Here is a 25919-nt window from a genome sequence, read left to right as displayed (position 1 = left end):
GTGCTCTATCATTTTATGCAACAAACACCTGTGTAAGGAAGTCGTGGAGCAGATCATTTTGAATGCCCTCAGGCAGCACATACAGGGTAACCAGGAGATCAGGCTCAGTCAGCAGGGGTTTATGAGGCAGATCCTGCTTTATGAACCTGATCTCTTTCTACAAAGTTACTTGCTTAGTGGACATTGGAGAGGCTGTCAATGACATCTGCCTGGATCTTAGTAAATCATTTGACATTGTCTCCCACAGCATCCTCCTGGAGAAACCAGCTGCTTATGTGTTGGATGAGCTGGATAAGTCTACCTGGATTTTAGTAAACCATTTGACACAGTCTCCCACAGCATCCTCCTGGAGAAATTGGCTGCTCATGTCTTGGATGAGCTGGATAAACAGCTGGCTGAATGGCTGGGCCCAAAATGTGGTAGGGAGTGGAAGCCAGTCACAAGTGGTGCTCCCCATGGCTCAGTACTGGTGCCTGTTCTGTTCAACATCTTTATCGATGTGAGGGGATTGAGGCACCCTCAGTAAGTTTACAGACACCAAATTGGGCAGGAGTGTTGGTATGCTTGAGGGTAGAGAGGTTCTTCAGAGGGGGTTGGACAGGCTGGATCAATGGGCTGAGGCCAGTGGTGTAGCCTTCAACAAGACTAAGTGCTGTGTCCTGCACATGGGTCACAACAGGCTTGAGGCTGAGTGGCTGGAAAGCTGCCTGTCAGAGAGAGAGATGTGAGGGTGCTGGTTGATAACTGGGTGAACATGAGCCTGCAGTGTGCCCAGTTGGCCAGGAGAGCCAGTGGCATCCTGGCTTCAGTCAGGAACAGTGTGGCCAGCAGGACAAGGGAGGTTATTCTGCCCCTGTACTCAGCACTGGTCAGGCCACACCTTGAGTCCTTCATTCAGTTTTGGGCCCCTTGCTCCAAGTAGGACACTGAGATACTGGAGCAGGTCCAGAGAAAGGCAATGAAGCTGAACAGTTCTTATGAGGAGTGGCTGAGGAGACTGGAGTTGTTTAGCCTGGAGAAAAGTAGGCTCAGGGGAGACCTCACTCTCCAGAACTCCCTGAAAGCATGTTGTAGCAAGCTGTATGTTGGTCTTTTCTTCCAAGGAACAAGTGATAGAAATGACTTTGAGTTGTGCTGGGGAAAAAAATCTCTTCACTGAAAAGCTTGTCAAGCATTGGAACAGGCTGCCCAGGGAAGTGGTAGTATTAAAAAGATATATAGATGTGATGCTGAGGGACGTGTTTTAATGGTGACTTGGCAGTGTTAGGTTAATCATTGGACTTGAGGATCCCAAAGGCCTCTTCCAACCAAAACAATTCTGTGAAGTGCAAAATTGGTACTAGCTGATTTAGTCTGATTCTGTTTTAATCCTCTATTGAAAGCCTTCAGCTTGATAAAGGTTTCTCTGGTGTTGAAACTGATGGTCTGTAGATCTTCCTGAACTAGCTGTGCATTGTGAGGTTAGTGTGGTGGGAAAGGGCAGTTTGCCAGCTGATGCTCTTAGCTTCCCAACCCCAAAAACCTGTTAACTTCAAAAGAGCTGCTAACATCTCCCTTTCCTGTCAGGACAGGGATGTCAGTCAGCTCATTCCACAGATCCCATGTTTTGTAATGAGGAAGAAACATGGGTGTATGTCTTTGTTTTCACCAGGGAGAAATGTTCCATTTTCTTAGCTACCCAGCAAATGGGAGTCAGCTCTGCTTTCTTAGATGGGGCTTTGAGAGTGATAAGGTCCTTCTACCTGAAAAATCACCTGGAAATCAAAAATCATATCATATATGAGAAATATCCTACAACTTCCTTCTTTCCTCTCTTCTCAAGCCAGCTCTGGAAGCAGGAAGGATTGTCACATCTGGAAAAAGAGCTCACTGAAACAGTCCATAACTGTACTCCCAGTAACATTAACACCCAGGATTTGCTTTGGTAATTAAATATGGTTCAAAACCTGCAAGGAGCTAGACTGGTTACTTCTGGGAAGCCTTCTCTCTATCTCACCATGAGAGTGGTGAGACTCTGGAATGGGTTGCCCAGGGAGGCAGTTGAAGCCCTGTCCCTGGAGGTGTTTAAGGCCAGGCTGAATGAGGCTCTGGCCAGGGTGATCTAGGGTAGGGTGTCCCTGCCCATGACAGGGGGGTTGGAACTAGATGATCCTTGTGACTGATTCTATGATTCCATTTTGCATTGTGAATTCTTCACTTTTTTCAGCACAGCAGTGTGTGTGTTGTGTAAAGTTGCTCATCTGTGCATCATAAATTCAGAAGCAAAATAGAAGTGGCCCTTTTTGGTGATGCTTGTATGTATTCACATAGTGAGGCAAGAGAGGAGACAATCCTTTCATTGGAACTTCTTCAGCAAGAATTATCTACACCAAAATAAAACAAACCCAAAAACCAACCCAGAAACCCAGGGTAGTCCTAAATGATTAAAGGTTTCAGTTTATAATGCAAAGGCCAATTCTTGGTTTGATTAGTCAAGTGTTTAATTGTGTCTGCCTGGAAAGTGGATGCAAGTACAAGGAAATGCTTTGGCTCTGTGCAAGATCCACACACATATCTCTCCCAGCTTTTAGCTGTTTTCTTGAAAGACAACATAGAATCATTCTCATCTTGCACTAGTCAAAGAGAAAAAGCTCTAACGTGACACATGTACACTGCAGGACAGGGCAAACCAGCTTACAGTCCATGTGGAAAGGGAGGAGAAATCACACCTTCTCGTCTGCAAATGCAGAATGTGCACTAGTGAATACTAAATACTTCGATGTTACCTGAGAGGAAGGTAGGAAGGAAACTGGTAACGTAGGTGGAACCTTCACTGCCAGGAGATAGAATCATAGAAGGGTTTAGGTTGGAAGAGACCTCAAAGATCATTCATTTCAAACCCCCTGCCGTAGGCAGGGACACCTCTCACTAGCCCAGGTTGCTTGAACCCTGACCTTGAACACCTGCAGGGAGGGAGCTGCCACAGCCTCCCTGGGCAACCTGTGCCAGTGTCTCACCACCCTCACTGCAAACAACCCTTTCCTACCATCTAGTTTAGATCTCCCCTCTTCCAGTTTAAACCCATTACCTCTTGTCCTGTCATTACCAGACCTTGTCAGTAGTCCCTCCCCAGCCTTCCTGTAGGTCCCCTTCAGATACTGGAAGGCCACTATAGGACCTCCTCGAAGCCTTCTCCAGGCTGAAGAGCCCCAACTCTTGTAGCCTGTCCTCATAGCAGAGCTGCTGATCTGAGCATCTTCACGGCCTCTTCTGGACTGGCTGCAACAGTTCCATGTCTTGCTTGTGTTGGGGGCTCCAGAACTGCACACAGGACTCCAGGTGGGGTCTGACGAGAGCAGAGTAAAGGGGCAGAATCCCCTCCCTTGCCCTGCTGCCCACACTGCTCTTGCTGCAGATTCTCCATTGTTCCAAGGCACTCATGACTGCAAGTGACACATCTGTGAATAAGCCCCAACATTTACACAGCAAGTTTTGTTTGATCACCAATACTACTATCTTAAGGCTGTCCTCATAGCAGAGGTGCTCCAAATGGTGCTTCAAATGCTCCAGATGGTTTCGCATTGAGAGGAAGATGCAGAAAAAGTAGGACCAAAGGCAAAAACAGGAAAGTGAAATTTCATATTGAGGATGAAACAAAAATAAAAGGAGCAAGTCTTGCAAAAAGGCAATGGAAGAACAGATGGACAAAAGCTGCCCAGAAACTCATTAAGCAAAGCCATGCTGAGGATGGGTTTTGAAATGATTGCATGAAAGCAACAGTATTAAGCCAGAGGGTTGCTGTAGTTGCACTGCACTGTAATTCAGTTGCTGCTTGCTTCTGTTTGTTTGTTTTGTTAAGTCTTTGAAATGGCGATTGCAAAGACTAATAGGAGCAAACTATTAGGAACTCTGCTTTTTTTGGGTGTTTTTCTCCCTTTAAATTTTGTTATTACTGGTAGAAATCCTCAATAAGTCCAATGTTAATATTTGGTAACGTTTCAAAAGCATGAGATAAGTGGCAGTCAGATGTGCTGATAAGATGAAGAGTTCCCAGGCTCTGGGTTAGTGCAGAAATGCTGGAGGGGTAACCAACCCCTCAAGCATTTTCAGTGTCTTTCTCAGTACTTCATGGCAACGAGTTTTCAGGGTCGTGCAGGAATTCTGTGGGAAAGTTCTACTGAGGACAGCTATAAGAAAAAGCAGCACAGAAAACAAACCAGGAAAATGGAATGAAAATTAAGGACCGCAGTTGCATGAGTAGGACTAATCCTCCCTGTGCAGTACTCCTGGTGTGGGGTGGGAGGGAGCTCTGTGGGAAGCATGGTAGAGGTGTGTCTGGCTGCATGCAATCAGCTTTGGTGTGTTTTGAGCTTCTGAGCCACCACTGAATGCCAGCTCCACAGAAACCTGCTCACCTGGTGTTCCTCAATAATGCTTGACAGCATTCCTGACTTTAGGAGGTCACCTTAGCTTGGGCACAGCTTTGTAGGCAGAGTTAGCTCTGTAGGCTCTCCTCTTGCTGCACCTTGGCTCAATTAGGAGTGACATAAGACTCAACACAGGGAAGAACTCATTTGTTTTATAGCTTCCAGTCTGTTCACTTCTCAAGCTACGACTGTAATAGTCATCACCAAAATCATGGCCATTCCTGTGGTTGTATGTCACTTTAATTTGTAGATAAAACTGTGATCACCTGGGGTTTTCTTGAGGAGGGGGATAAAAACAAAAGTACATTTCTTTGAATAAGAATGACTTCATTGTTCTGCAGTTATCACAACCTGCACTAATCAGCCATGACACACTCCTTCAGCATGATTTTGCTTTCACAGTGGTTACTGTGTTTATCCTTAAGTTCTATATGTGTTGTCTCTGGTCTGAAAATTACTGGTAACTTTATATTTTAGCCTAGCATAGCCTGTAAGTTCTGTTAACTTGTGCAGTGCATGCATATGTGTATGTGTGTAGCTATATATAAATATGTATGTGTGTGTAGCATACACGACAGAGCTCTTCAGGGATGGCTTTTCCATGCAACTACATTTGGGCTGCATATTTAATGCTCGTTGTAAATACTCACTGTGGCAAAGCCATCATCATGTCATTTTTTTTTTCCTAGGGCTTAAAACCCATTTTACTTTCAATTTTGATTTACCATATGTGATTGGCATTGTATGAGCAAGAGGAAATATTTAACTGCAGCCAAATGGTGTTCATTCAAACAAGATGTAACCCAGTTTATCCATAGATGAGTGTCTCGTGAATTGAAGATTGTGTTCTGCCAACAAAAGAATTTAAACAGGCTAAAAGAATGAACACTTTGTACCACTTGTATTTGAAGACCAAACATTTAGGATAAGTGCATAGCAGGACTCTCTTGCTGGTTATAATTGCTGCACTACTTTAACTCAGCCTTCCTCCTCGAGTGTTTTTCTGTGCTCAGATTTGAAACTTGATTGCCCACCTGTAGGTAGTTAAGAGTAAAAACAACAAAATAAACCAATTAAATTAGCACATTAGCATCTCTGTGCAGAATTCTCCTCTCCTTACAAATGCTAACTTCCTGCTACCACAGAGAAAATAAGGAAACCTGAAGCTGGATCACACTTGAGTCAAGGTCATATGAAACAGAAGTGGAAACGGATCTCATAAACTCTTGCTCTGTCCTTCTCTGCAAGACTATCCTTCATTTTCCAAATTACCTTGGTAGGGACACTGTTATTTGGTGATGTTATGAGAGGATTAAATTAGATCACCTAAAGTTTCCCATAGTGTAGTGTTCAATCTACAGAACTCCCTATAATAGAAGCCTGCAAAAGAGTATGAATGTTGATTGCTGTGTGGGGCTGTTCATCACTAAAAATTCAGGAGTGTTTAATATATTCACTGTGATGCAGATTGTTGTATGTCATAATTTCTTGCTTACTGGAGTGAAATAGAAGTGAAAGGATAATGTAACTTATAAGGAAAAAGAACAGAGCTGCTGGGCTTAATTTTAGACTGAGAAATATTTCAGCAAGTTTCTTTGGTGGAAATATTGTTGAAGGAAAGTCAGCAAAAGCATAAACTTTTTATCTGGTGCTGGACTGTTCCAAAGACTTGAGGAAGTTTCTGGAGTGGCACTGGGCTTGAACTGCATAAGGGATATGATTTAGATGAGGCTCCCAAAACCAAGTCTTAATATATTTCAGTCAAAATAGATGTAAAAATACAGAGTGTGTGTGTGTGTGTGTGAGAGAGATACTGGTTTGTGTTGTTCTAGCTCAGCATATTGGCTCTGCTGAAATCTTTCTAAAATGAATAAAATCTTCTCCTTCCTAAGCTGCCATTGTGCTTGTCTTTCCTGTTTAATTTTCTCCCATTTATGTCTTGGTTCTGCTCAGCTGTCATTTCATAAACCTGCTCCATGACTATTTTCTATGTACTTTCCTGTCCCTTCTTACCACACTACATTTAATTGATCTTCTTTTATTTGCTCCACTTTTGCCTTATGGGTTGGTTGTTTGGTTTCATTTTTGAATCTTGTCCCTGCTTTTATTTCCCCACTTTCCATACACTTTCCTCCTCTTTACTCTCCATCATCTTTTAGTCTCCTGTTTGTTCCTTCCAGACAAACACCTCTATTTCCTTTCTCACCCCACCTCACTTTAGTGAAACTATGTTAACCTGAAACCTAGACCAATTTTCCATGTCTCTAAACTTGAGAACTTCAGGAATGTATCTGCTACATGGGCCCAAGTTCTTCCAACACACAGAGCTGTATTAGTTAGTGGTGAATCATAGTACAAAGTTTCCTGGCAAATACCCTCTGGCTTTGCTGGGGACAGGCAATAATAGCTCTGGTAAAGTTCAAATTGGAAGCTATGTGTTGATGACTCTTTTACAGGTGCATTAAGATATGAAGACCCACTGATGTCCCACACCTTTTAATTTCAGGCTGTTATCTTCAGCCTTAAGAGTATCTCAAGAAAGCCAAGAGCAGTATTAAGAACAAAGATTTTTAACAACATGCAAAAAGTTCAGAACTTATTTCAGAATTTATTTCAGTCTTAATCCTCAGCTTGTTGATGTTTTGGCTTTTGCTCTCTGGGGTCAGGTGGCTCACTGGGGAATGTTGATGACTTTGATTTATTCCTAGCAGGAGCAGTCTACTGAAAGTCATTGAAATAGAAGTACAGAGTAACTTGTCAGGCTTACCAGGAAGCATAAGAGGTCTCTTAGCACAGAGAACCAGGAAGAAATAGTACCTGGAAGCTAGCCTGGCATCCTAGGTCCAGCTTTAGGGCATTTCTCACTTCAAGAACCATGAGCTTTTAAGGTCAGGAGAGGAAAAAGGATCCAACACTTTCAACTCACAAAACTGTTGCCATACTTTTAAGGTACCAGATGTGGTCAAACACCTTTAGACAGGTTTCCAGCCTTTTAAAACCATTTGGTCACCTCAGATGTAGAAGTAAACTTTAAATAAGGTTAAGAGTAATCTTCCAAATCACTATTTTAAAGCATTGGTGTGCAAGAAAAAAGGCACCAAAGGTACCAAAGCAGTGTTGTTGATTCTGTAAATTGATTCTGTAAGGCACAAAAGACTGACATGAAATGGGAAGAGCTCTTCCATGCAGTTGAATAGGCAGGAGATTTTCAGCTTAGCCAACCCAGAAAGGTTGTAAATGTCTCTCTTTCCATGAAAGTGAAGAATTTTCTCATCTGAGGCATGTTTATCCAGATTCCAAAGGAACTGTGAATGAGATGTAGATGGTAAAAATCTCTCTGTAAATCTAGACCTTGTTATGTAGTATCTTTGAGCAAAAAAATCATTCTTCATCTGAGGACAGGCTGGGAGAACTGGGTTTGTTCTGCCTTGAGAAGAGAAGGCTTAGCAAGGGCCTTATCACCATGTACCAGTACATAAAGAGTTGCTGCTGGGAGGATGGAGACTCTGTTTTTTTGGCAAGGAGTCACATGGAAAAGAGGAGGGGTGGTGGGCACAAGTTATGCCTGGGGAGATTCCCATTGGAATCCAGAACTAAAATTTTCCCTGTGAGAACAGCTGGACATTGGAATCATCTCCCAAAGGAAGCAGTGGATTTCCCTACACTGGACAGTTTTTGGACTCAGGGTGCTGAGCCATCTCATTCCAACTGCACAAGCACCTAGAAAGATTGGACCAGATGATCCCTGGGGTCCCTGCCAACTTGGCATTTGGTTGTTATATTTTTCTTCCATTCCTGTGAAATCTCAAAAATGAGTGTAAAAATACATGTTTTCCACTATCAAGGAGGCAGAAACTTACTGACTTACTGTAGGCAAGCAGAAAGACTTAAGTCAATCTATTATATTAGGATAATAGAGAAAAATATGTTAGGATAATAGAGAAAAAATGGCAAGAGCATATAAATGCTTTCCAGCTACAACTGTAGACATTAAGAACTCTGAAAAACCCAGCTCCAAGGGCAGTAGTGACTCAGAATCAGTCAGGGAGAGTTGGAAGGAACCACAAGGATCATCTAGTTCCAACCCCCCTGCCATGCCCAGGGACACCTTACCGTAGAGCAGGCTGGACACAGCCTCATCCAGACTGACCTTAAACACCTCCAGGGATGGGGCTTCAACCACCTCCCTGGGCAACCCATTCCAGAATCTCACCACTCTCATGCTGAACAACTTCCTCCTCACCTCCAATCTGAACTGTTACTGTAAGTGTTACTGACTGTTGCTGGAAGTGCAGAAAAATACTAAGTTGATGTTCATGGTACTGATTCTTAGAAATTCGAGGTCAAGACTAATTTAATGGAGTTAACAAACTTTTCTTGTAACACCATAGTGATTTTTTTTCCCCATGACAGCTGGGTAAGATGACTGCTACCAAATAAACAGTGAGAGAATTAGTAGGGAATTTCAAGTGCACAGAATAGTTCAATGTCTTCTGAGGTTGCTTTCTAACAGTGTAGTTAAACATGAATTAAGCTTGGTGCTGTTATGTTGGTATATGCCTCGATATAGTAGGTCCTGCAAGGGGATTTTAGAGTGGCTTACAAAGTGACTTTTTTCATTCCTGTTTATGAAGTATTAAACAACAATACTTTGTTTTTTTGGCTGTTCTAAGATGAGGAAGCGATTGAGTGTGGTAGGTGCATTTTTCTTCTTCAATTTAACTTTTCTTTCTCAAGTTGTGTTTTCACTCTGTTTAATGATTTCCTTTCCTATTTTTCCTTTGTGCTTCTCAGAGGAAATTGAAGGTACATGTACAAAAGTTTCCCTGCATAGCCCAATGATTTTATTTGGAGAACATGTGTTTAGAATTAAACTGAATATAGTCCAACGTTTCTAAGAGCTGTTATGCATAGAATGCTTTTATATTGCCACCAAAACACATTGAATCATCTTTTCAGGTAGATAAAAATACCAGATTGCTCCTGGTTGCTTCATGTAAAGATCAATAATTCCAGCTGTTGTTTTAAACTGCCTTTTCTCTCTTGAACTTCTGTGCATAGAAAAGTAGGATGATAAAACGCTATCAGCAAAACTTGGGTGGGCTGGGCTGTGGGGATGGTTCTGACTTAATTACATGACCATGAGAGCCTTGCATTTCTAATTAATACTAACAGAGTGTTTCTCTAAGATGGTAGAAAGTTCATCCATGTAGTATCACCTTTAGCCTTTTCCCTCCCAGTGTTGCCGGTTACCGTTACGCTTGCAGCATCTGCTAAAGCCATAGCAGCTGATCTCTTCTGTTTCTTGGGGCTTTTTAACTTTAGAGGCCTTTGTTTATAAAGGCATTAGAAATTGCAGCTCATATTTTTGATCAAAGGGGCCTCTGGCATGTAAAAATACACATTATAGCTATTTTACATCAAATGAGAGGATGTGTTTTTGATCAAAAACCTTTCTGTCTAATCCACTGAGCCAAAACTTAAAGCTAAAGTCTGATAATGTATAATTTACCCCCCCCCAAAAAAAAAAGGGGGGGCAAAAAAAAAGAGAAGCTTGATTTACATCAAATACATTTTGCTTTCTTTTAAGTGGCATTGTGTTTTCTACTAACTGATAGAGTGTGAATAATGCAGCATTAGAATTGTTTAGAGTGTTTGCTGTCATTGCAGTTTCTGCTTGATAAAGGTTGAAAGGATCAGTTTGCATGCTGAAAAAAAAACCCTCCAGAATCTCTCCAACTAAAATATAAAACAATCAATGTTGTTTTATATTTTCAAGACAGTGGCTTGTGGAAGGCTTTTCAATGCTATGCTTGGTACAGTTGTGATCTTTTAAGTAGTTTCTCCTGTATTTTTTTTGCTGGGCTTCTAACTATTCTGCTTTATTTCTTGGCTCTTATTCTGTATGCTTTTACCCTTCGTCCAGAAGATGCTGAATGTGCTGGTTACAACACTGGATCCTATCTAGGTGAGCAACTGGTTACAAAAGACAATTTCTTCCTTTCTTTCAGCTTCTTTTCCCTGGAACTACTGTGTCCATTTTGCTTTTGGGGTTAACCTGCATACAAATATCCTTACTCTGCATGAGGACAGCATGAATATCAAGGTCTTAAAAATGGCTCATTGGATTTGACATAAAGGATTTATCTAGTGTATGCCTTTATCTGCTTAAACATAAGCTACTAAAATGCTGGTTTGACTTTTGAGTTAAAAAGAAAGAAAAAGAATTGTATATAAATTTGGTGAAAAACATTGACTTGTAAAGTATGTGAAGTCAGCAATGTGCTTAATGGAACAAAAAGGTTCCCCTGTCGTGCAAAGTTTGAGTAAGCCTTTGAAGGTGCACTGCCAAGGTTTTATCCAAGTTTTGCTTTATGCTTGCTTTCTTTGTACATGTCTGCCTAACAATTTGGGGAGGACTCAATGAGACTACAAGCAAATTTGCAGGCACCAGCTCTTTTTTTCCACATCACAAAATAAAATAAGTCATAACAACTCCACGACTTCAATTTAGCTTTTCAAGCGAGCCTGAGCTCAATGTATCGTTGCAGGGAGGGAGGGAGGAAGAGGAGGGGAAGGAGTCCTTTTGGCTTCAGCTTCAACATTCCAAATTTCAAACAAAAAAAAAAGTAACATTGAAAAAAGGTGAATGTTCCATGATAGGTTTCAACTTTTTTTTTTTTTTAATTGGTGCTGTTTTAAAAGCTATGTAAAAATATTTCAGTTGAAGCTGTCAAGAATTGCTGCCAGCCAAAGGCTGGCTGGAGAAGATTGTGTGGCAACCAGCCTTTTTCCCAAGGCTTTCATCCTCCTACTGCAAGAGGAATGGGAAGGAACTCATCACAGTGCTTTAGTGCTTCCAAGCCATGGGACTCACTGAAACACCCTACATCAGTGCTGTAAAGTAGACATGGTTTTCATATTGCACAACACTGCTTTTAAAAGTAGTGTGTAAACTACTTCAGGAGCACACTAACTACAGAACTGAAAGAGCTTTGACCTCTTTCCAAATCCTTTGTGTGCTGTAATTTCATAGAATCATAGAATGGTTTAAGTTGGAAGGGACCTCAAAGATCATCCAGTTCCAACTCCCTGACATAGGCAGGGACACCTCCCACTACAACAGGTCACTCAAGTCTTCGTCTAACCTGGCCTTAAACACCTGTGATCTTTGATCACATTCTGTGATTCTGTGCTCCACAACCTCCCTGGGCAACCTGTGCCAGCATCTCACCACCCTCATTGTAAAGAACTTCTTCTTAACACCCAGTTTCAATCCCCCCTCTGCCAGTTTAAACCCATCATCATGCATTTGCAGGACTAGTGGTGGTCTTATCATGCTGAAAATAAACTTCTTGCCCTTGTTAGTTAATCAACTAAATTAATGTTGAAGACTAAGTATATTGAGATTGAAATATGTTTTGGGAAATGATACTTTGGATGTGATTCCAGATGAAGTGCTTTTTCTTTCTGAAATAATTTCTTTGAAAGAGAAAATATTATATCCCCCCCCAAAAAGTTTTCTTTCTATTTGCAAATACAGATTTCATGAATTCTTGGGATGAGACTGTCACAGTTTTTCAATCAGATCTTAGTCAGCTGTTGCTTTATTTGAAGTCAAATGTGGCAAGGCAGAATCCACTTTTTCTTGATGCTGTAGCCCTTTCAGTAACACATTTTGGTCTGTGGTTATCAGAAAGGCTTGGCCAGTCTAGAGGAGGAAGTTTTCCCTGATGCAAAGAACAAAAAGGTGGGGGCTAGTTTACTTAGCCAAAACTTACACAAAAATTATAGGAGAATGACTCTACAGTCTGGGCAGTGGTTGATCTCTGGAAGACTTACACTTGGTGTAGTGCTGCCATCGGTTCAAAGATGGTGCCTTCAGTCTTCTCATGCTGGGGATTTTGCTATTGGAAATGGAATGTTGGAGTGGAGAACCAGGAGGCAGAACAACAGGGAGAAATAGAATCATAGGATCAACCAAGTTGGAAGAGACCTCCAAGATCAGCCAGTCCAGCCTAGAACCCAGCCCTAGCCAGTCAACCAGACCATGGCACTAAGTGCCTCATCCAGGCTTGTCTTGAACACCTCCAGGGACGATGCCTCCACCACCTCCCTGGGTAGCCCATTCCAATGCCAATCACTCTCTCTGCCAACAACTTCCTCCTAACATCCAGCCTAGACCTCCCCTGGCACAACTTGAGGCTGTGGCCCCTTGATCGGTTGCTGGTTGCTTGGAAGAGACCAACCCCACCTGGCTACAACCTCCCTTCAGGTAGTTGTAGGCAGCAATAAGATCACTTCTGAGCCTCCTCTTCTGCAGGCTGCACACCCCTAGCTCCCTCAGCCTCTCCTCACAGGGCTGTGCTCCAGGCCTTGTCTAAGGTTAGGAGCAGCTTGGGGGTAAGAACACCAAGTATGCTTCATTGTTTGTGAATTATTACCTCTTTGGTTTAGAAATGAGAGATTCCTTGGAGCTCTTCACTAAGAATGGTTCATTAAATATCCTCTCTGAAGATCAAGCAGGTAGGTTTTGAAAGCTGCTATGGTCATTCCTCTGTGTATGGAGAGAGGACACAGAGGTCTGTAATTCAAACTGCCTCATGCTTCAGTGTCACCTGGGTTCACAAACCATTAGGAGGCCAATTCTGTTAAGTCACATTTAGGGTTGCTTTTCTCCTCAGTTATTTATTCCATTGTTATCAGGGAGCAAGATTCTGTGGTGTAACTTCCCAGGATGGACAGATGCCACTGTACAAAGTGTACTAATTTGAGCAAAACTTGCTGAATTGCTGCAGAGAGGACAGAAAAGTCTTACCTATGCACTGTGCAAAAACAGTCTCAGATAGTCTGTAAGGTAAAGGACTCTCTACAAACCCTCTCTCAAGTACATGGGAGCTAATACCATATCTAAGTGCTGCAGTACCCCTTCTTACTCAGGAAGGGCTTCTCTTCCACTGCTTCCTTCAAGCTCAGTAGTAGTAAATGCCTTCAAAATATGTGCTGTGGTGTATTTTTCTTCTGCCTCTTGCTTTTTTGGGAGAGTGGGAAAACAAGTATGTCAGATGTTTTGAAAAGGACTTACTCTGAATGTCCATCTCTGTTTTTCAGTGATGGTTTTGAAGTGGATGCTGGACATCCCCTTTTCTTCTGAACATACATGTTCATGGAGGTTGTTAGATATTTGTGGCATCCCTTGAACTAAGGAGCTAAGAATTTCTAGACAGGTCTCTGTGTTATTGTAACATGAATTCCTGGATAAACATAATGGACTGAAAAGAAGACCTAAAATATTGTTACTGGAGGACTTGGGGCACACCAGCTTCAGGGTGTTTTGGTGATACCTGAGTGAGTGCCTATCTGTGTGTTGCAACCTATTAGAAGACAAAGGTAGTCTGAACTAGCTTAACTGCTGAGGAAGGAGTTGACCTCATATGTACTCACCCATATGGAGAGTTAGCAGGAGGTAAGTTGAAGTATCATAAATTGTTTGTGTGCCTAAATTCTAGAAGCAGTTTTCAAAGCAGAGCTACACCAATTACCTCCTGAAACCAGAAAGAGTAAGTCATGCTTGGTGCAGCTTTTGAGGGTGTGTTATCACATCAAGAGTTCCAAGATCAGTTAATGAATTTTCAGTTGATTTTATGCCTCACAATGGATTTAAGGCTCTCTATTTGCTGACATTTCAGTCTGTGAACCAAGATATTCTGTGAGCATCTCATCCTCTCTGAAAGGGTTTGTGCTTCAGATTTGCATGAGATGCTCATCAAGAGCAGCAGAAGCAGCAGCTTCCAGATGGCTGAGCATCTGCATTTGGGGTCAGATCTTTCATGTCCAAGGTTATGCTACTGTTAATTTTGAATGTTCCCCACAAAAGTAACTCAGGTAAATCTGATGATTTTTCACCAAATTCCAATATTTCAAGTTCCAGTGCACTATGGTATGATTCTGCAGCAATTTCCTGAGGAATTGCTGGGGAGAACATTAGGAGTTTTCCTTTGCCAGGCTTAAATTCTGGTTACATTACTTGAATCTTTATGAACATGCAGTAAATATAGATGAATATCATCTGTTTACTATTCTCAATTTTGTCTTAAAAATCCAGACATAATCTACATTTTTATTAACCCTGTCTAAATGTGCAAGCTGGGAATCAGTCCAGAAGTGAGCAGAGTTAAGAAGTCTGCTCTGTGTTTGTGCAGTTCCTGTGTAACAATAGACCTACTTGGTATATGAGCCAGGATAAAAAAATATCCCAGTATTTTGGGGGGTGGAGGAGGGGGAAAATGCAGAAATAGCTAGTTAAAAACATGGTCTTCATGCAAACCTAGATAATGACCTTGGTAGCAAACTGACTTTTGTCAGTAATACAAAAAAAAAAAGTACTCATAAATGCCTTTACAATTGAACAGAATCCAAACTGAATCTAAATGATGTAAAATTAGATTAAATTCAGTGAAGGGTATGCCCAGGTTTAAAGCACCTAATTAAAGTACTTGTTGTAACAAATGAACATGAGCAATGTGTGTTTTGCAGCATTCTGGAGCCTTAAAGGTGAATTTATGAGTCATGTAGTGAATTGAAATGATAATATTTCCTGTTAGTGTCATTTCTATAAATGTGAGGGATGGAATTGTCTGCTTTGGTGCACAGGTTTGGATTTGAATCCATATAGCATAGTCCCAATCTTTGTTCACTTCTTTAGAATTAGAGAATTAAATACAATTACACACCCATCTATTTTCTAGAATAGAATCATAAAGTCACAGCCATTAGGTTGGAAGGGACCCTCGAAGGTCACCTTATCCAGACCCCCTGCAGTCAGCAGGGACACCTCCAACTAGAGCAGGCTGCTAGAGCCCAATCAAGCCTCACCTTGAAAGTCTCCAGGGAAGTGGCCTCCATCACCTCCCTGGGCAACCTGCTGCAGTATTTCACCACCCTCATGGTGGAAAACTTCCTCCTGATATCCAACCTAGATCTACCCTGCCCCATTTCAAACCATTGCCCCTCATCCTGTCACCACAAGTCCTTCTAAACAGTCCCTCCCCAGGCTTCCTTTAGGTCCCCTTCAGATATTCAAAAGCAACTCTAAGGTCTCCCCAGTGCCTTCTCTTTTCCACACTGTCTCATCCTGTCTTTGTAGGAGAGATGCTTCAGCCTTCTGATTGTCTTTGCAGCCCTTCTGGACCTTCTCCATCCATTTTTTACATCAGCATCCCTTAGAAGTATTTTGAAGGAGCAGGTTTATTTGTTTTCAGCTGGCTTTCTGTGTGAGGTCCAAGTAGATTTCTCTTTGTAAGCAGAAGGATGTTACTGTGAGATGACCAAGAGTATATTGCTGGTGTGGAGTAATCACACTTTCCTGCCAGGGCTTTTTTAATTCTTAGAGATGTAAGTATTTTTTTTTTCCTCTTGGATTGTTGTTGGGCCTTAATTAAGTTAATTAGTATTGCCTTTTTTTATTTGTATTTCATGTTGAGAAGTGTTATGAGGTTTGGAGACATCTGTAGTTTGAGAACATTTGTTCTTTGTATTTTCTTTCCAGAGGTTTTCTATTTTACCAAATCTGTTACATTCCAGCAGTAGTTTATGGGTTTGCATGTTCAGTAAGCTTCTAGTCCTGTACTGAAACCAATGAGCTGGTGAAAGCTCCTCAATGTTCAGAATTTTATGATGCTTTAGTGACAGAATGTTCCCCTTTTACTTTACAGCCTGCATACTTGGCAGCTCAGGTTAATCTCTGCTGATATCTATATTGCACAGGCAGCGTAGCCTGCAGCTCCTTTCATATTCACCAAGGTTTATATTAGCAGATATTCCAGGCAAGCAATCCCTTTTTCCTTTTGTTCTTTATAGGAATTTACTTCTAAACTTCATAATTTTATAGAACTGTTGGTTTTCTGCTGCATATCAGTGTAGGGTTTGGTTTGCTGTAGGGATTTCACTGTATTTTATACCAGCCCATGTCCTTCTCAGCCCATGCAATAGTGTAGCTATTAAAAATGCCATCAGCCTTTTCTGTGGATGTTGGCTCTTTTCCTTGACATGGAATTTTCATTGCATTTATTCATATTTTGGATATGAACAGGTCAACGTGGCTTTGTTCCCAAGGGAGGTTTTCTCCCCTTGCTGTGTGCATGCATGTGTTGCAGATCCCCACAGGCATAGGGGGTCACATCAGTAAAATAACTCAGTTAGCATCCTCTGCAGAGATTTACATTCAGTAAAATTGTGTGTGCAAAAGGCTAAGACTGTTAACTAAGTCTTGTAGGGTTTCATGTCAAATGTGGTTCTAAAGGCTTGCAGAACTAAACTGAGCTTTTGATTTGATAGATTCATAGAATCATCAAATGTTTCGGGTAGGAAGTGACCTTAAAGCTCATCCAGTTCCAACCCCCCGCCATGGGCAAGGACACCTCCCACTGGAACAGGTTGCTCAAGGCCTCATCCAGCCTGGCCTTGAACACCTCCAGGGAGGAGGCATCCACAGCCTCCCTGGGCAACCTGTGCCAGTGTCTCACCACCCTCACTGGAAAGAATTTTTCCTCTCCTTTCTAAATCTGCCCTCCTCAAGCTTCAATCCATTCCCTCTCATCCTATCACTACAAGCCCTTGTGAAAAGTCTCTTCCCAGCTTTCTTGTAAGCCCCCTTAAGGTACTAGCAGGCTGCTCTAAGGTCCCCCAAAGCCTTCTTTTCTCCAGGCTGAACTGCCCCAGGTCTCAGCCCATCCCCACAGGGGAAATGCTTCAGTTCTCTGATCACCTTCATGGCCACCTCTGGACCCGCTACCGTAGTCCCATGCCCTCTTGTGCTGGGGGCATCAGAACTGGATGCAGTAGTGTAAGTGAGGTCTCACCCAATCAGAGGAGGGCAGGAGAACCACCTCCTTTGTCTGGCTAGACAGTACCACTGATAAAAACAGTGCTATGATCACTTCATACTGCTGAAAAACCTGTTCAGATTTGTTTACTGTCCTGTGAAATGCTCTGGGCAAAGGTGCTGGGATTTTTCAAGTATTTAAAATGTAGTTGGTGGTTTATTACCCCCAAATCATGAACTCAGCTTTGCAGTCCTTTTTTGTAGTCCTTCCTGCAGTTCCCTCTGGAACTTTCTTGTAGTTCTTTCTAGTGGTTCCACAGAGATACCAGTAAAATGTAATATCAATGCCATGTGAAAGATTTATTTGACATCTGTAAGGTAATCATTAACAGAAGAACTAACTACTTTTTAATGCCATGTTGGTGTGGGTCTCTGGGTGCCTGTACTTTTTTCCCTGGCCTGCTTTCTGTGTAACTAATCCTTCTGCTTCTAACTCCCCTGGCTGATCCTCCAAACTCACCTTGCACGTAAGGCAAACTCTGGGATAAGGTAGAGGGGTGGGAAGAAGGTGGAAGGGTGGTTGGGAGCCCCTCCTGGGGGCTCTAGTTTCTGGGAGGGGTGTTGTGTTTCTGTATCATTTTTAACATGTATATTTCTCTATGTGGCTGTATGATTGTAAATATCTGCTTAAATATTGTGCTAAGATATAAATATAAAGCTTGATTCCTTAATTTCCAGCTCGTCTGAGTCTAGTCTGGGTGATTTCGTAAGAGTGGGGGTGGGTGGGTAACCCCCAAACCATCACAAGTGTAGAAGGGTTTTTGTGGTCTTCTGCCTGGAAATGCCTATGAAGACATCCACCTAACAGCTGTGTGATGTTTCCAGTGTTCTAGATAAGCAGTGGAGATGTCACAGGGCTGATGCAACTGCAAATACAAATTTAATAGGATTATTAACCTTCAGTTTCGTGCTAACCTGTCTGTAATATGGGTACCATGTTGGCCATGTTGTTTGAGAGTGTTTGGGAATGTAACTAACAGTGTTTGGGTTTACTTTTAAACAACTTTGGGCAGTGTTTGAAGCACTTACTTTATACTATCATCCTGGAGCTAAACACACAAAAATGGTTCTGGGATTAGTTTTCATTAACCCTTTCAGCCATCAGATGAGTTTCTGCCATCTGTCCTATTGGATGTCTGTGTGCCACAGCCATTTAAGAGAAATGCATTAAGTGTGATAGGACTGTCCAGACTGCCTGGATTTCCTTGTGCACACACAACTAACGTGCAAGATACTCCAGCTAGTTAAATATGCTTACAACTTACAGCAACTATATTGCACAGCTTGCGTCGCAGCTGTTAGGATTGCATTTGTCATCTTCATTGTGCAGTTTAAAGAGCCACCTGATGGAGGTAAAAAGTGTGAGGAAATATTCTGACGGCCTGGCTTATTAAACACAGATATTATTATTATTGTTATTTCATGCCCCCATCCTGGAATGTTTGGAAGAGACTGTTTTCAAGTGTTTTGAGAAGGTTTCTTTTCTTGCTCGGAACTAAAACCCAACCCAACCCTGTTCTTATTGCAGCTGGTTTTAGGAGAAGCTTCCGTCTTAGCAGAAAAGACAAGAAAACAAACAAGTCCATGTATGAGTGCAAGAAGAGCGAGCAGTACGACACAGCAGACATCCCAACGTACGAAGAAGTGGCAAAGTATAGGCGGCAGCCTGATGACAAATACAGGCTTGTAGTTTTGGTTGGTAAGTCGCTCGCTTTGTTCTTCACCAACAGAGGACAGCTGAGTATTAGCATAATGCCTACCACTCAGACTGTTGCAGGCTGCGTTGCCTGCTCTCACTGCTTGCCAGCAGGCCATGGTAAACAAGTCCATAAACCACCACAGGCCACAACTCACCGTGAGGGTCTCCAGAAATGACTCAGTATGAATTATACTGAAGCCGTTTATTGATCATTAGCAGCCCAAATTTGTACACTCAGCCAGCAGAGCACAGGCCTACACATCAGCATAATTAGTCAGGGATGACCCACCCCACATCTGCATAAGTACACACCTTGTTGTTCTCGTTAGCGAGGGTCTGTTATCTACCCCTTCTGAGGTAAGGTGCCCAGCTGCATGTGAGAACCAAGGTCTGTTCATACAAGGATCTGCCTGTTGTCTCTTCCCCTTCACTCCATTCCCACAGCTCTCCTGCACCTGCACCCCATAACTCTTCTGCATTCTGCCTTCCCACATAAAACATTTAGAGTGGATGGGGTCTTGGAATGTCTTCTGGTCCAGCCTCTTACTCAGCAGCGTTAAAACTGAGTTCAGAGCAGGTTGATGATGACAGCAACTTTGAGAATCTGTCTTCTCCTGTATTCCCACCTCACACCTCAGTAAAGAGGTGGGCTTCATCTTTTCAGTGGGTATCAGAAGGATGCTGGTGGTCACACTAAAGACATCTTCGAGCTAGACAAGCCCAGTTGCCTCAGCTTCTCCTCACAGGTCAGACAGAACATGTAAGTGGAGAGAAACAAAACCATCTACTCTGTTAGAAAAAACAAACAGATGAGTAAACAAAAAGGTACCTGGGAGATGGTCTTCTGCTGGCCAAGAACAGATGTAAATACAGCTGCAGAAGCTTTCTGTTCTTCTGCTGCCTGTCACACAGCATTTATTGTCGAGTCAAAATGCATTGCTTCCATCTTCCCACCACCAAAAAAAATAAGTACATCATCTTGGATTTTTCAGATGTAACCCCTGTGTTAACAGTGAGTGATGAGGAACCATTTTTACCAACACATAAGAGTCACAGAATCACAGAATGAAGCAGCTTGGAAGTGATCTCTAGGGCTCTCGAGTCCAACCTGTCGCCTAACCTTTCTAAGTAACTAAACCATGGCATTAAATGCCTCATCCAGCCTGCTTTTAAACACCTCCAGGGATGGCAACTCCACCACTTCCCCAGGCAGCCCATTCCAATGCCAATCACTCTTGCTGCAAAGGACTTCTTCCTAATGTCCAGCCTAAACCTGCCCTGGTGCAGTTTGAGGCTGTGTCCCCTTGTTCTGTCACTGAATGCCTGGCAGAAGAGACCAACCCTCACCTGGCTACAATCTCCTTTCAGGTAGTTGTAGCGAGCAATACAGTCTCCCCTGAGCCTTCTCTTCTCCAGGCTGAACACCCTCAGCCTCTCCTCACAGAGCTGTGCTCCAGGCCCCTCACCAGCCTTATTGCCCTTCTCTGGACACATTCAGGTACCTCAACATCTTTCTTAAATTGAGGGGCCCAGAAGGTCTCATTGCTGACTTTTCCCTTTGCCAGTAGCACTTGGGCTGATGCTTCATTAGGAAAGTTTCCTCCATTCTGAAAGCAGCAGAGCACAGAAATACGACCCTCTATCAGGGGCTGTTATGAACTGTTGAGTAGCTGTGTTTTTATATCGCTCACATCCAAGGGAACCTTAAATTTAGTTTTTAATAAACAGTTTTGTCACTTGCCAGCACTAAAATTCAGCCACCTACTAGTGTGATCACTCTGAGATTGGGGGCTCTATACAACCAGTAATAACATGGGTGAGATGACTTTACAGTTACATCAACAGAGCGCAGCGCACAAGTGTGATAACTTGGCTTTTGGTAACAAATTGCATATGTCTGATCTGAGGAATACCTAGAGGTTTTGTTTGATTTCTGTTGCAATAAATCAAATGAAGAAAGTGTGCTTACTCAGTAACAAAAGCAGGTCAGAAATTTATTGCAGGCTTCAATAATTCTAATGTGTGTGGGTTTTTTTTTTTCCTCTGGATATTAAGAGCAGCTCACGTCTGGCCAATACCATAAAAATGTCTTGGGCAAAATGTGGAAAAACTAGCAGAGCTAAGCAATGCAGGTAGGGGAGAAGCAAACACGTGGAAGAACCTTTTTGTGTGCCAGTGGCAGCATTCAGTGTGATCAAATGGGAGAAGTGGCTGGAGAGCTGTCTGGTGGAAAAGGACCTGGGGGTTGTTGGTGGACAGCCGGCTGAACGTGAGCCAGCAGTGTGCCCAGGTGGCCAAGAAGGCAAACAGCATCCTGGCCTGGATCAGAAATGGAGTGACCAGCAGGAGCAGGGAGGTGATCATGTCCCTGTACTCAGCACTCATGAGGCCACTCCTCGAGTACTGTGTCCAGTTTTGGTCACCACAGTATAGGAGGGACACTGAGGTGCTGGAGGGGTGCAGAGAAGGGCAGTGAGGCTGGGGTGGAGTCTGGCAAATGTGACCTGTGAGGAGCAGCTGAGGGAGCTGGGGTTGTTTAGTGTGGAGAAGAGGAGGCTGAGAGGGGACCTTATTGCCCTTTACAGCTACCTAAAAGGAGGTGGTAGTGAGGCTGGAGCTGGTCTCTTCTCTTGAATTACTCATGATAGGACAAGAGGAAAGGGCCTCAAGTTGTGTCAGGGGAGATTTAGGTTGGATGCTGGGAGGAAGTTCTTTCCTGAGCACAGGCTGCCCAGGGAGGTGGTGGAGTCACCATCCCTGGAGGTGTTTAAAAGGAGAGTGGATGTGGCACTTGAGGCTGTGGTCTGGTGATGAAGGCTGCTGGGATGAAGGTGAGACTGGCTGATCCTGGTGGTCCTTTCTAACCACAGCGATTCATAGTGATTAGCTGTTGTACTGAGGGCTTTGGTTTAGTCGAGGGCTTGTCAGAGTGAAACTAATGATTGGACTCGATGAGCCTGAAGGGCTTTTCCAATCCAAGCCATTCTGTGATTTCTGTGATTTGGATGTTAATATTAGGAAACAAAGGAACAGGTAATTAATTCATAGTTGTCATTAGTGGAGGCACCAAATGGCTGTTGTGTGATCACAGGCTCACAGGATGTTAGGGGTTGGAAGGGACCCAAAGAGATCATTGAGTCCAACCTCCCTGCCAGAGCAGGACCATACAATCTAGCTCAGGTCACAGAGGAACACATCCAGACAGGCCTTGAAAGGCTCCAGAGAAGGAGACTCCACAACCTCTCTGGGGAGCCTGTTCCAATGCCCTGTGACCCTGCCAGTCAAGAAGTTCCCCCTTGTGTTGAGGTGGCACCTCCTGTGCTGAGCTATGTGTTGTGCTGTGTGTTATGCTGAGCTTTTACTGCTGGAAGATTTTTGTTGGTTTTTTTTTGTTTTAGGTTTGGTTTTGTTCTTTTGACAACTTTGGAATGGAAATTTCTTTTGGTTTCCTTTTCAATAAGGCCAGCCTAATTTACAGAATGCAGATTGCACACTCAGTATTTTTTAGCACCCTGCAGTGTGAGATGTACTGCTCTCAGGTTTAGATGTATTAGTTTGTCGAGGTTTTACTTTGTCTGCATATGCAGACTCATGAAGTTAAGTGCTCCACATCCCTGGGGCTAAAGCAGCAGATCATTAGAAGCAGAAGCTCCTGCTGTACTTTTAGGTGTTGTGAATATGTCTGCTAAAACTAAAAATCATCCAAAACAATGTCACCAGTTGTCTTCTGGTAATTTACTCTTCCCAGGCTGCCAACAATTCCTTGAAGTCTTTCTGCCTTCACAAATACTGCCTGCATGCTAAGTGTGATACCTTGCAGCCCTGTCAGGCAAACACAGAATAAGTTAATATGAAACACATTATTTGGACACTAGAATTTTCATTTCACAGAATCACCATGGTTGGAAAAGACCTCTATGATCATCAAGTCCAACCATTATCTAACTCTACCAGGGCCACTACTACACCATATCCGTAAGTGCCACGTCTAGACAGCTTTTAAATCCCTCCAGGGATGGTGATTCAACCGCTTCCCTGAGCAGCCTGTTCCAGTCTTTGATAACCCTTTTGGTGCAAAAGTTTTTCCTGATGTGTGATGGTTTGGCTATTACCTGCCCCCCGCCCCCACACACACTTTTTATTTCCCTCAGTAAAATATTTCAGTTAGTCTCAAACCAGCACATGATGTTTAACCAAAACCTCTCCTGGTGAAACTTGATGATGTTTCCTCTTGTCCTGTTAGTTCCTTTCAGGGAGTTGTAGAGTGTGAGGAGGTCCCCCCTCAGTCTCCTTTTCTTCAGACTAAACAACCCCAGTTTCCTCAGCTGCTCCTCATAAGACCTGTTCTCAAGACCCTCCTGCCTGAGCAAACAGCTGGGGCTGGGCCAGGGCACAGCTGAATATTGATGATCACAGAATCACACAGATCCTGCGTGCCTGGAAACCACACATCTCCATTAACGAGGCAACAGTCACAGAATCACAGAATGTTAGGGGTTGGAAGGGACCTCTGGAGATGGAGTCCAACCCCCTCTCAAAGCAGAATCACGTATGGCAGGCTGTGCAGGAACACATCCAGGTGGGTTCTGAAAATCTCCAGATAAGGAGACTGAAGGGGCCAGAGGAGCACAGTTTTTCTTGCCTGAAAGTCAGGACAGATGTGCCACGTGCTCTGAGTTTACATGGAGCAGTGCCCTCTCAGCCAGGGCTTTCTCAAGGGCAGGGCTAAGACAAAGCAAGGTCAGCACTGCCAAACCATGAGCACACATCCTGCAGGATGAGCGCTGAGATGTGCCTGCAGGGTTCTCACCAGAGGCATGCAAAGCCTTTCAGGTGCTGCAGTCACCTGTGCTGACGCACCTGTCTTTAGTGGGCAGTGCTGGAAGCAAGCACCAGAGGTGTACCCATGAAGGTTTCTCGAGTCCAAATTGTGTTCAGATTCATATTCATTAGGAGCTGGCATCTTTCCATGCCACACTGGCGTGAAAAGACAGCTCAGAATAGAAGTGCACATTAGACTGTGGAGATGTAGTGTGGAAATGAGCACACTGGGTGGTGTTGCAAATTAGAAACTGACCTTCAGCAGCCATGTGCTACAGCTCTGAGGACTTTGCAAAGACAGCACTGAAAAAAGAAGAATCCACACCTTCCTGTAGTTCAATTTAAAGAGGATTTTTAAATGGTGATCTGGAAAGAGAGTAGCAATCAGGTTGTGGTCTGGAAAGACATTTCATCTAAGTTTCCAGAACCTCTGTCACAGGTAGCATGGCCTGGGTTCTTTAATCTATAAATACAACTAAGAGCATATTGTTGATTTGACAGCATGTAGACTGAGGAAATGCTGTTTGTGTAGACTTGATGGAAAAGATGTTTTGCTGGAATGGAATGCAATGATTTTATTTTTTTACTTTGAATTCTACTTGCTTCATTCTGCTTTGCTAGGATGTAGTGTAGCATGGGCATGCTGGCAGACGAGAAGCTCAACAGGAGCCAGCAGTGTGCACTTGCAGCCTGCAGGGACAACCAGAACCTGGTCTGCAACAGAAGTGTGGCCAGCAGGTCAAGGGAGGTGATTCCTCTACTCTGCTGTGCTGAGACCTAACCTGGAGTACTGTATCCAGTTCTGGAGCCTTCATTAAAAGAAGGATGTGGAGATGCTGGAGCATGTCCAGAGAAAGGCCGCGAGGATGCTCAGAGGGCTGCAGCAGCTCTGCTGTGAGGACAGACTGAATGAGTTGGGGCTGTGCAGTCTGGAGAAGAGGAGGCTCCCAGGTGACCTTCTTGTGGCCTTTCAGGATCTGAAGGGGGCCTACAGGAAAGCTGAGGAGGGACTTTTTAGGCTACCAGGGAGTGACAGGACTAGGGGGAATGGAGCAAAGCTGGAGGTGGAGAGATTTAGACTGGCTGTGAGGAGGAAATTGTTCAGCATGAGAGTGTTGAGAGGCTGGAATGGGTTGCCCAGGGAGGTGGTTGAGGCCCCATGGCTGGAGGTGTTTAGGGCCAGGCTGGATGAGGCTGTGGGCAGCCTACTCTAGGGTAGTTTGTCCCTGGGCATGGCAGGAGGATTGGAACTGTCTGATCCTTGTGGTCCCTTCCAACCCTGACTGATTCTATGATTCTAGTGTGCATCTGAATGAATTTCCCTTTTAACATCTCTATTTGCTCTAAGTAGCTAAACTCTTTTTATTATCCCCATACCACGTTGCTCTCCTCTGCAGACATGCACCAGCAGAGGCTGCTGTGCACCATATTAAGTAAACATTTATACATACTGATGGGCTGATTTACAGGCAAGGTCAGAGATGTGGCTTGAAATGTAGATGTGTGTTTGACTTAGGTAAACATCTAAAAATTATAAGTGCAGAAAACTGGATTTTACAGAGGGACCACGGTCTGGGGGTAGCAGCAATGTAGCAAGTGTTTGCTTTTCATCATTGTGTGTTTCTAACACCAGACAGGACAGATAGCAGTTTTTAACAGTAGGCAGCTGAAGGTGCTGAAGCACTGGGAATTAACCAATAGAGCACTGCTTCATTACAATGGTTGTTAGGTTTTGTATTTCTAATGTCTAATGCTGTCTCTGTTAAGAAGCACTGCATGCATAGATGTGTCACTTCTACTAGAAGGGACAGAATTGTTCCTTAAAACCACATGTATTATCCCTGTGCTGTGTGGGATGTGGTTCCAGGGACTCACTGTCCTCTGTGTTCTGCTGTTGACTTGGCTCTGTGGAAGTGAAGCCAGTGCATTGCTACGATCACATGAGCATGCAGAGCTCAGCTCCCCTCACACACACAACACCGTGGCCACACCATGAAAGGGACCAGCAGCCTGCAGCCCAGCATGATAGGTTGGACTGGATGATGTTGGAGGTCTCTTCCCTTGGAGGTCTCTTCCAACCTGGTTGATTCTGTGATTCTATGAAGGGCTC

At 43.4% G+C, this 25919-nt stretch overlaps 1 protein-coding gene across 6 annotated transcripts in view; it reads left to right on the top strand.

The window, feature by feature from the left end:
- Positions 1–25919, top strand: part of MPP7 (MAGUK p55 scaffold protein 7) — a 151786-nt gene that overhangs the window by 113837 nt on the left and 12030 nt on the right. For 5 of the 6 annotated variants that reach the window (XM_064162772.1, XM_064162775.1, XM_064162773.1 and 2 more), the window contains 2 exons: positions 10336–10374; positions 18818–18988. In XM_064162772.1, coding sequence (XP_064018842.1) covers positions 10336–10374; positions 18818–18988 — 210 coding nt within the window. The remainder of the gene's footprint in view (positions 1–10335; positions 10375–18817; positions 18989–25919) is intronic. The other variant, XM_064162776.1, reaches the window with a different exon arrangement.

This window comes from Pogoniulus pusillus, chromosome 23, assembly GCF_015220805.1.
Source record: "Pogoniulus pusillus isolate bPogPus1 chromosome 23, bPogPus1.pri, whole genome shotgun sequence".
Taxonomy (NCBI): domain Eukaryota; kingdom Metazoa; phylum Chordata; class Aves; order Piciformes; family Lybiidae; genus Pogoniulus; species Pogoniulus pusillus.
Note: the sequence above shows the minus strand (reverse complement) of the source record. Positions and strands in the feature narration are given on the sequence as shown.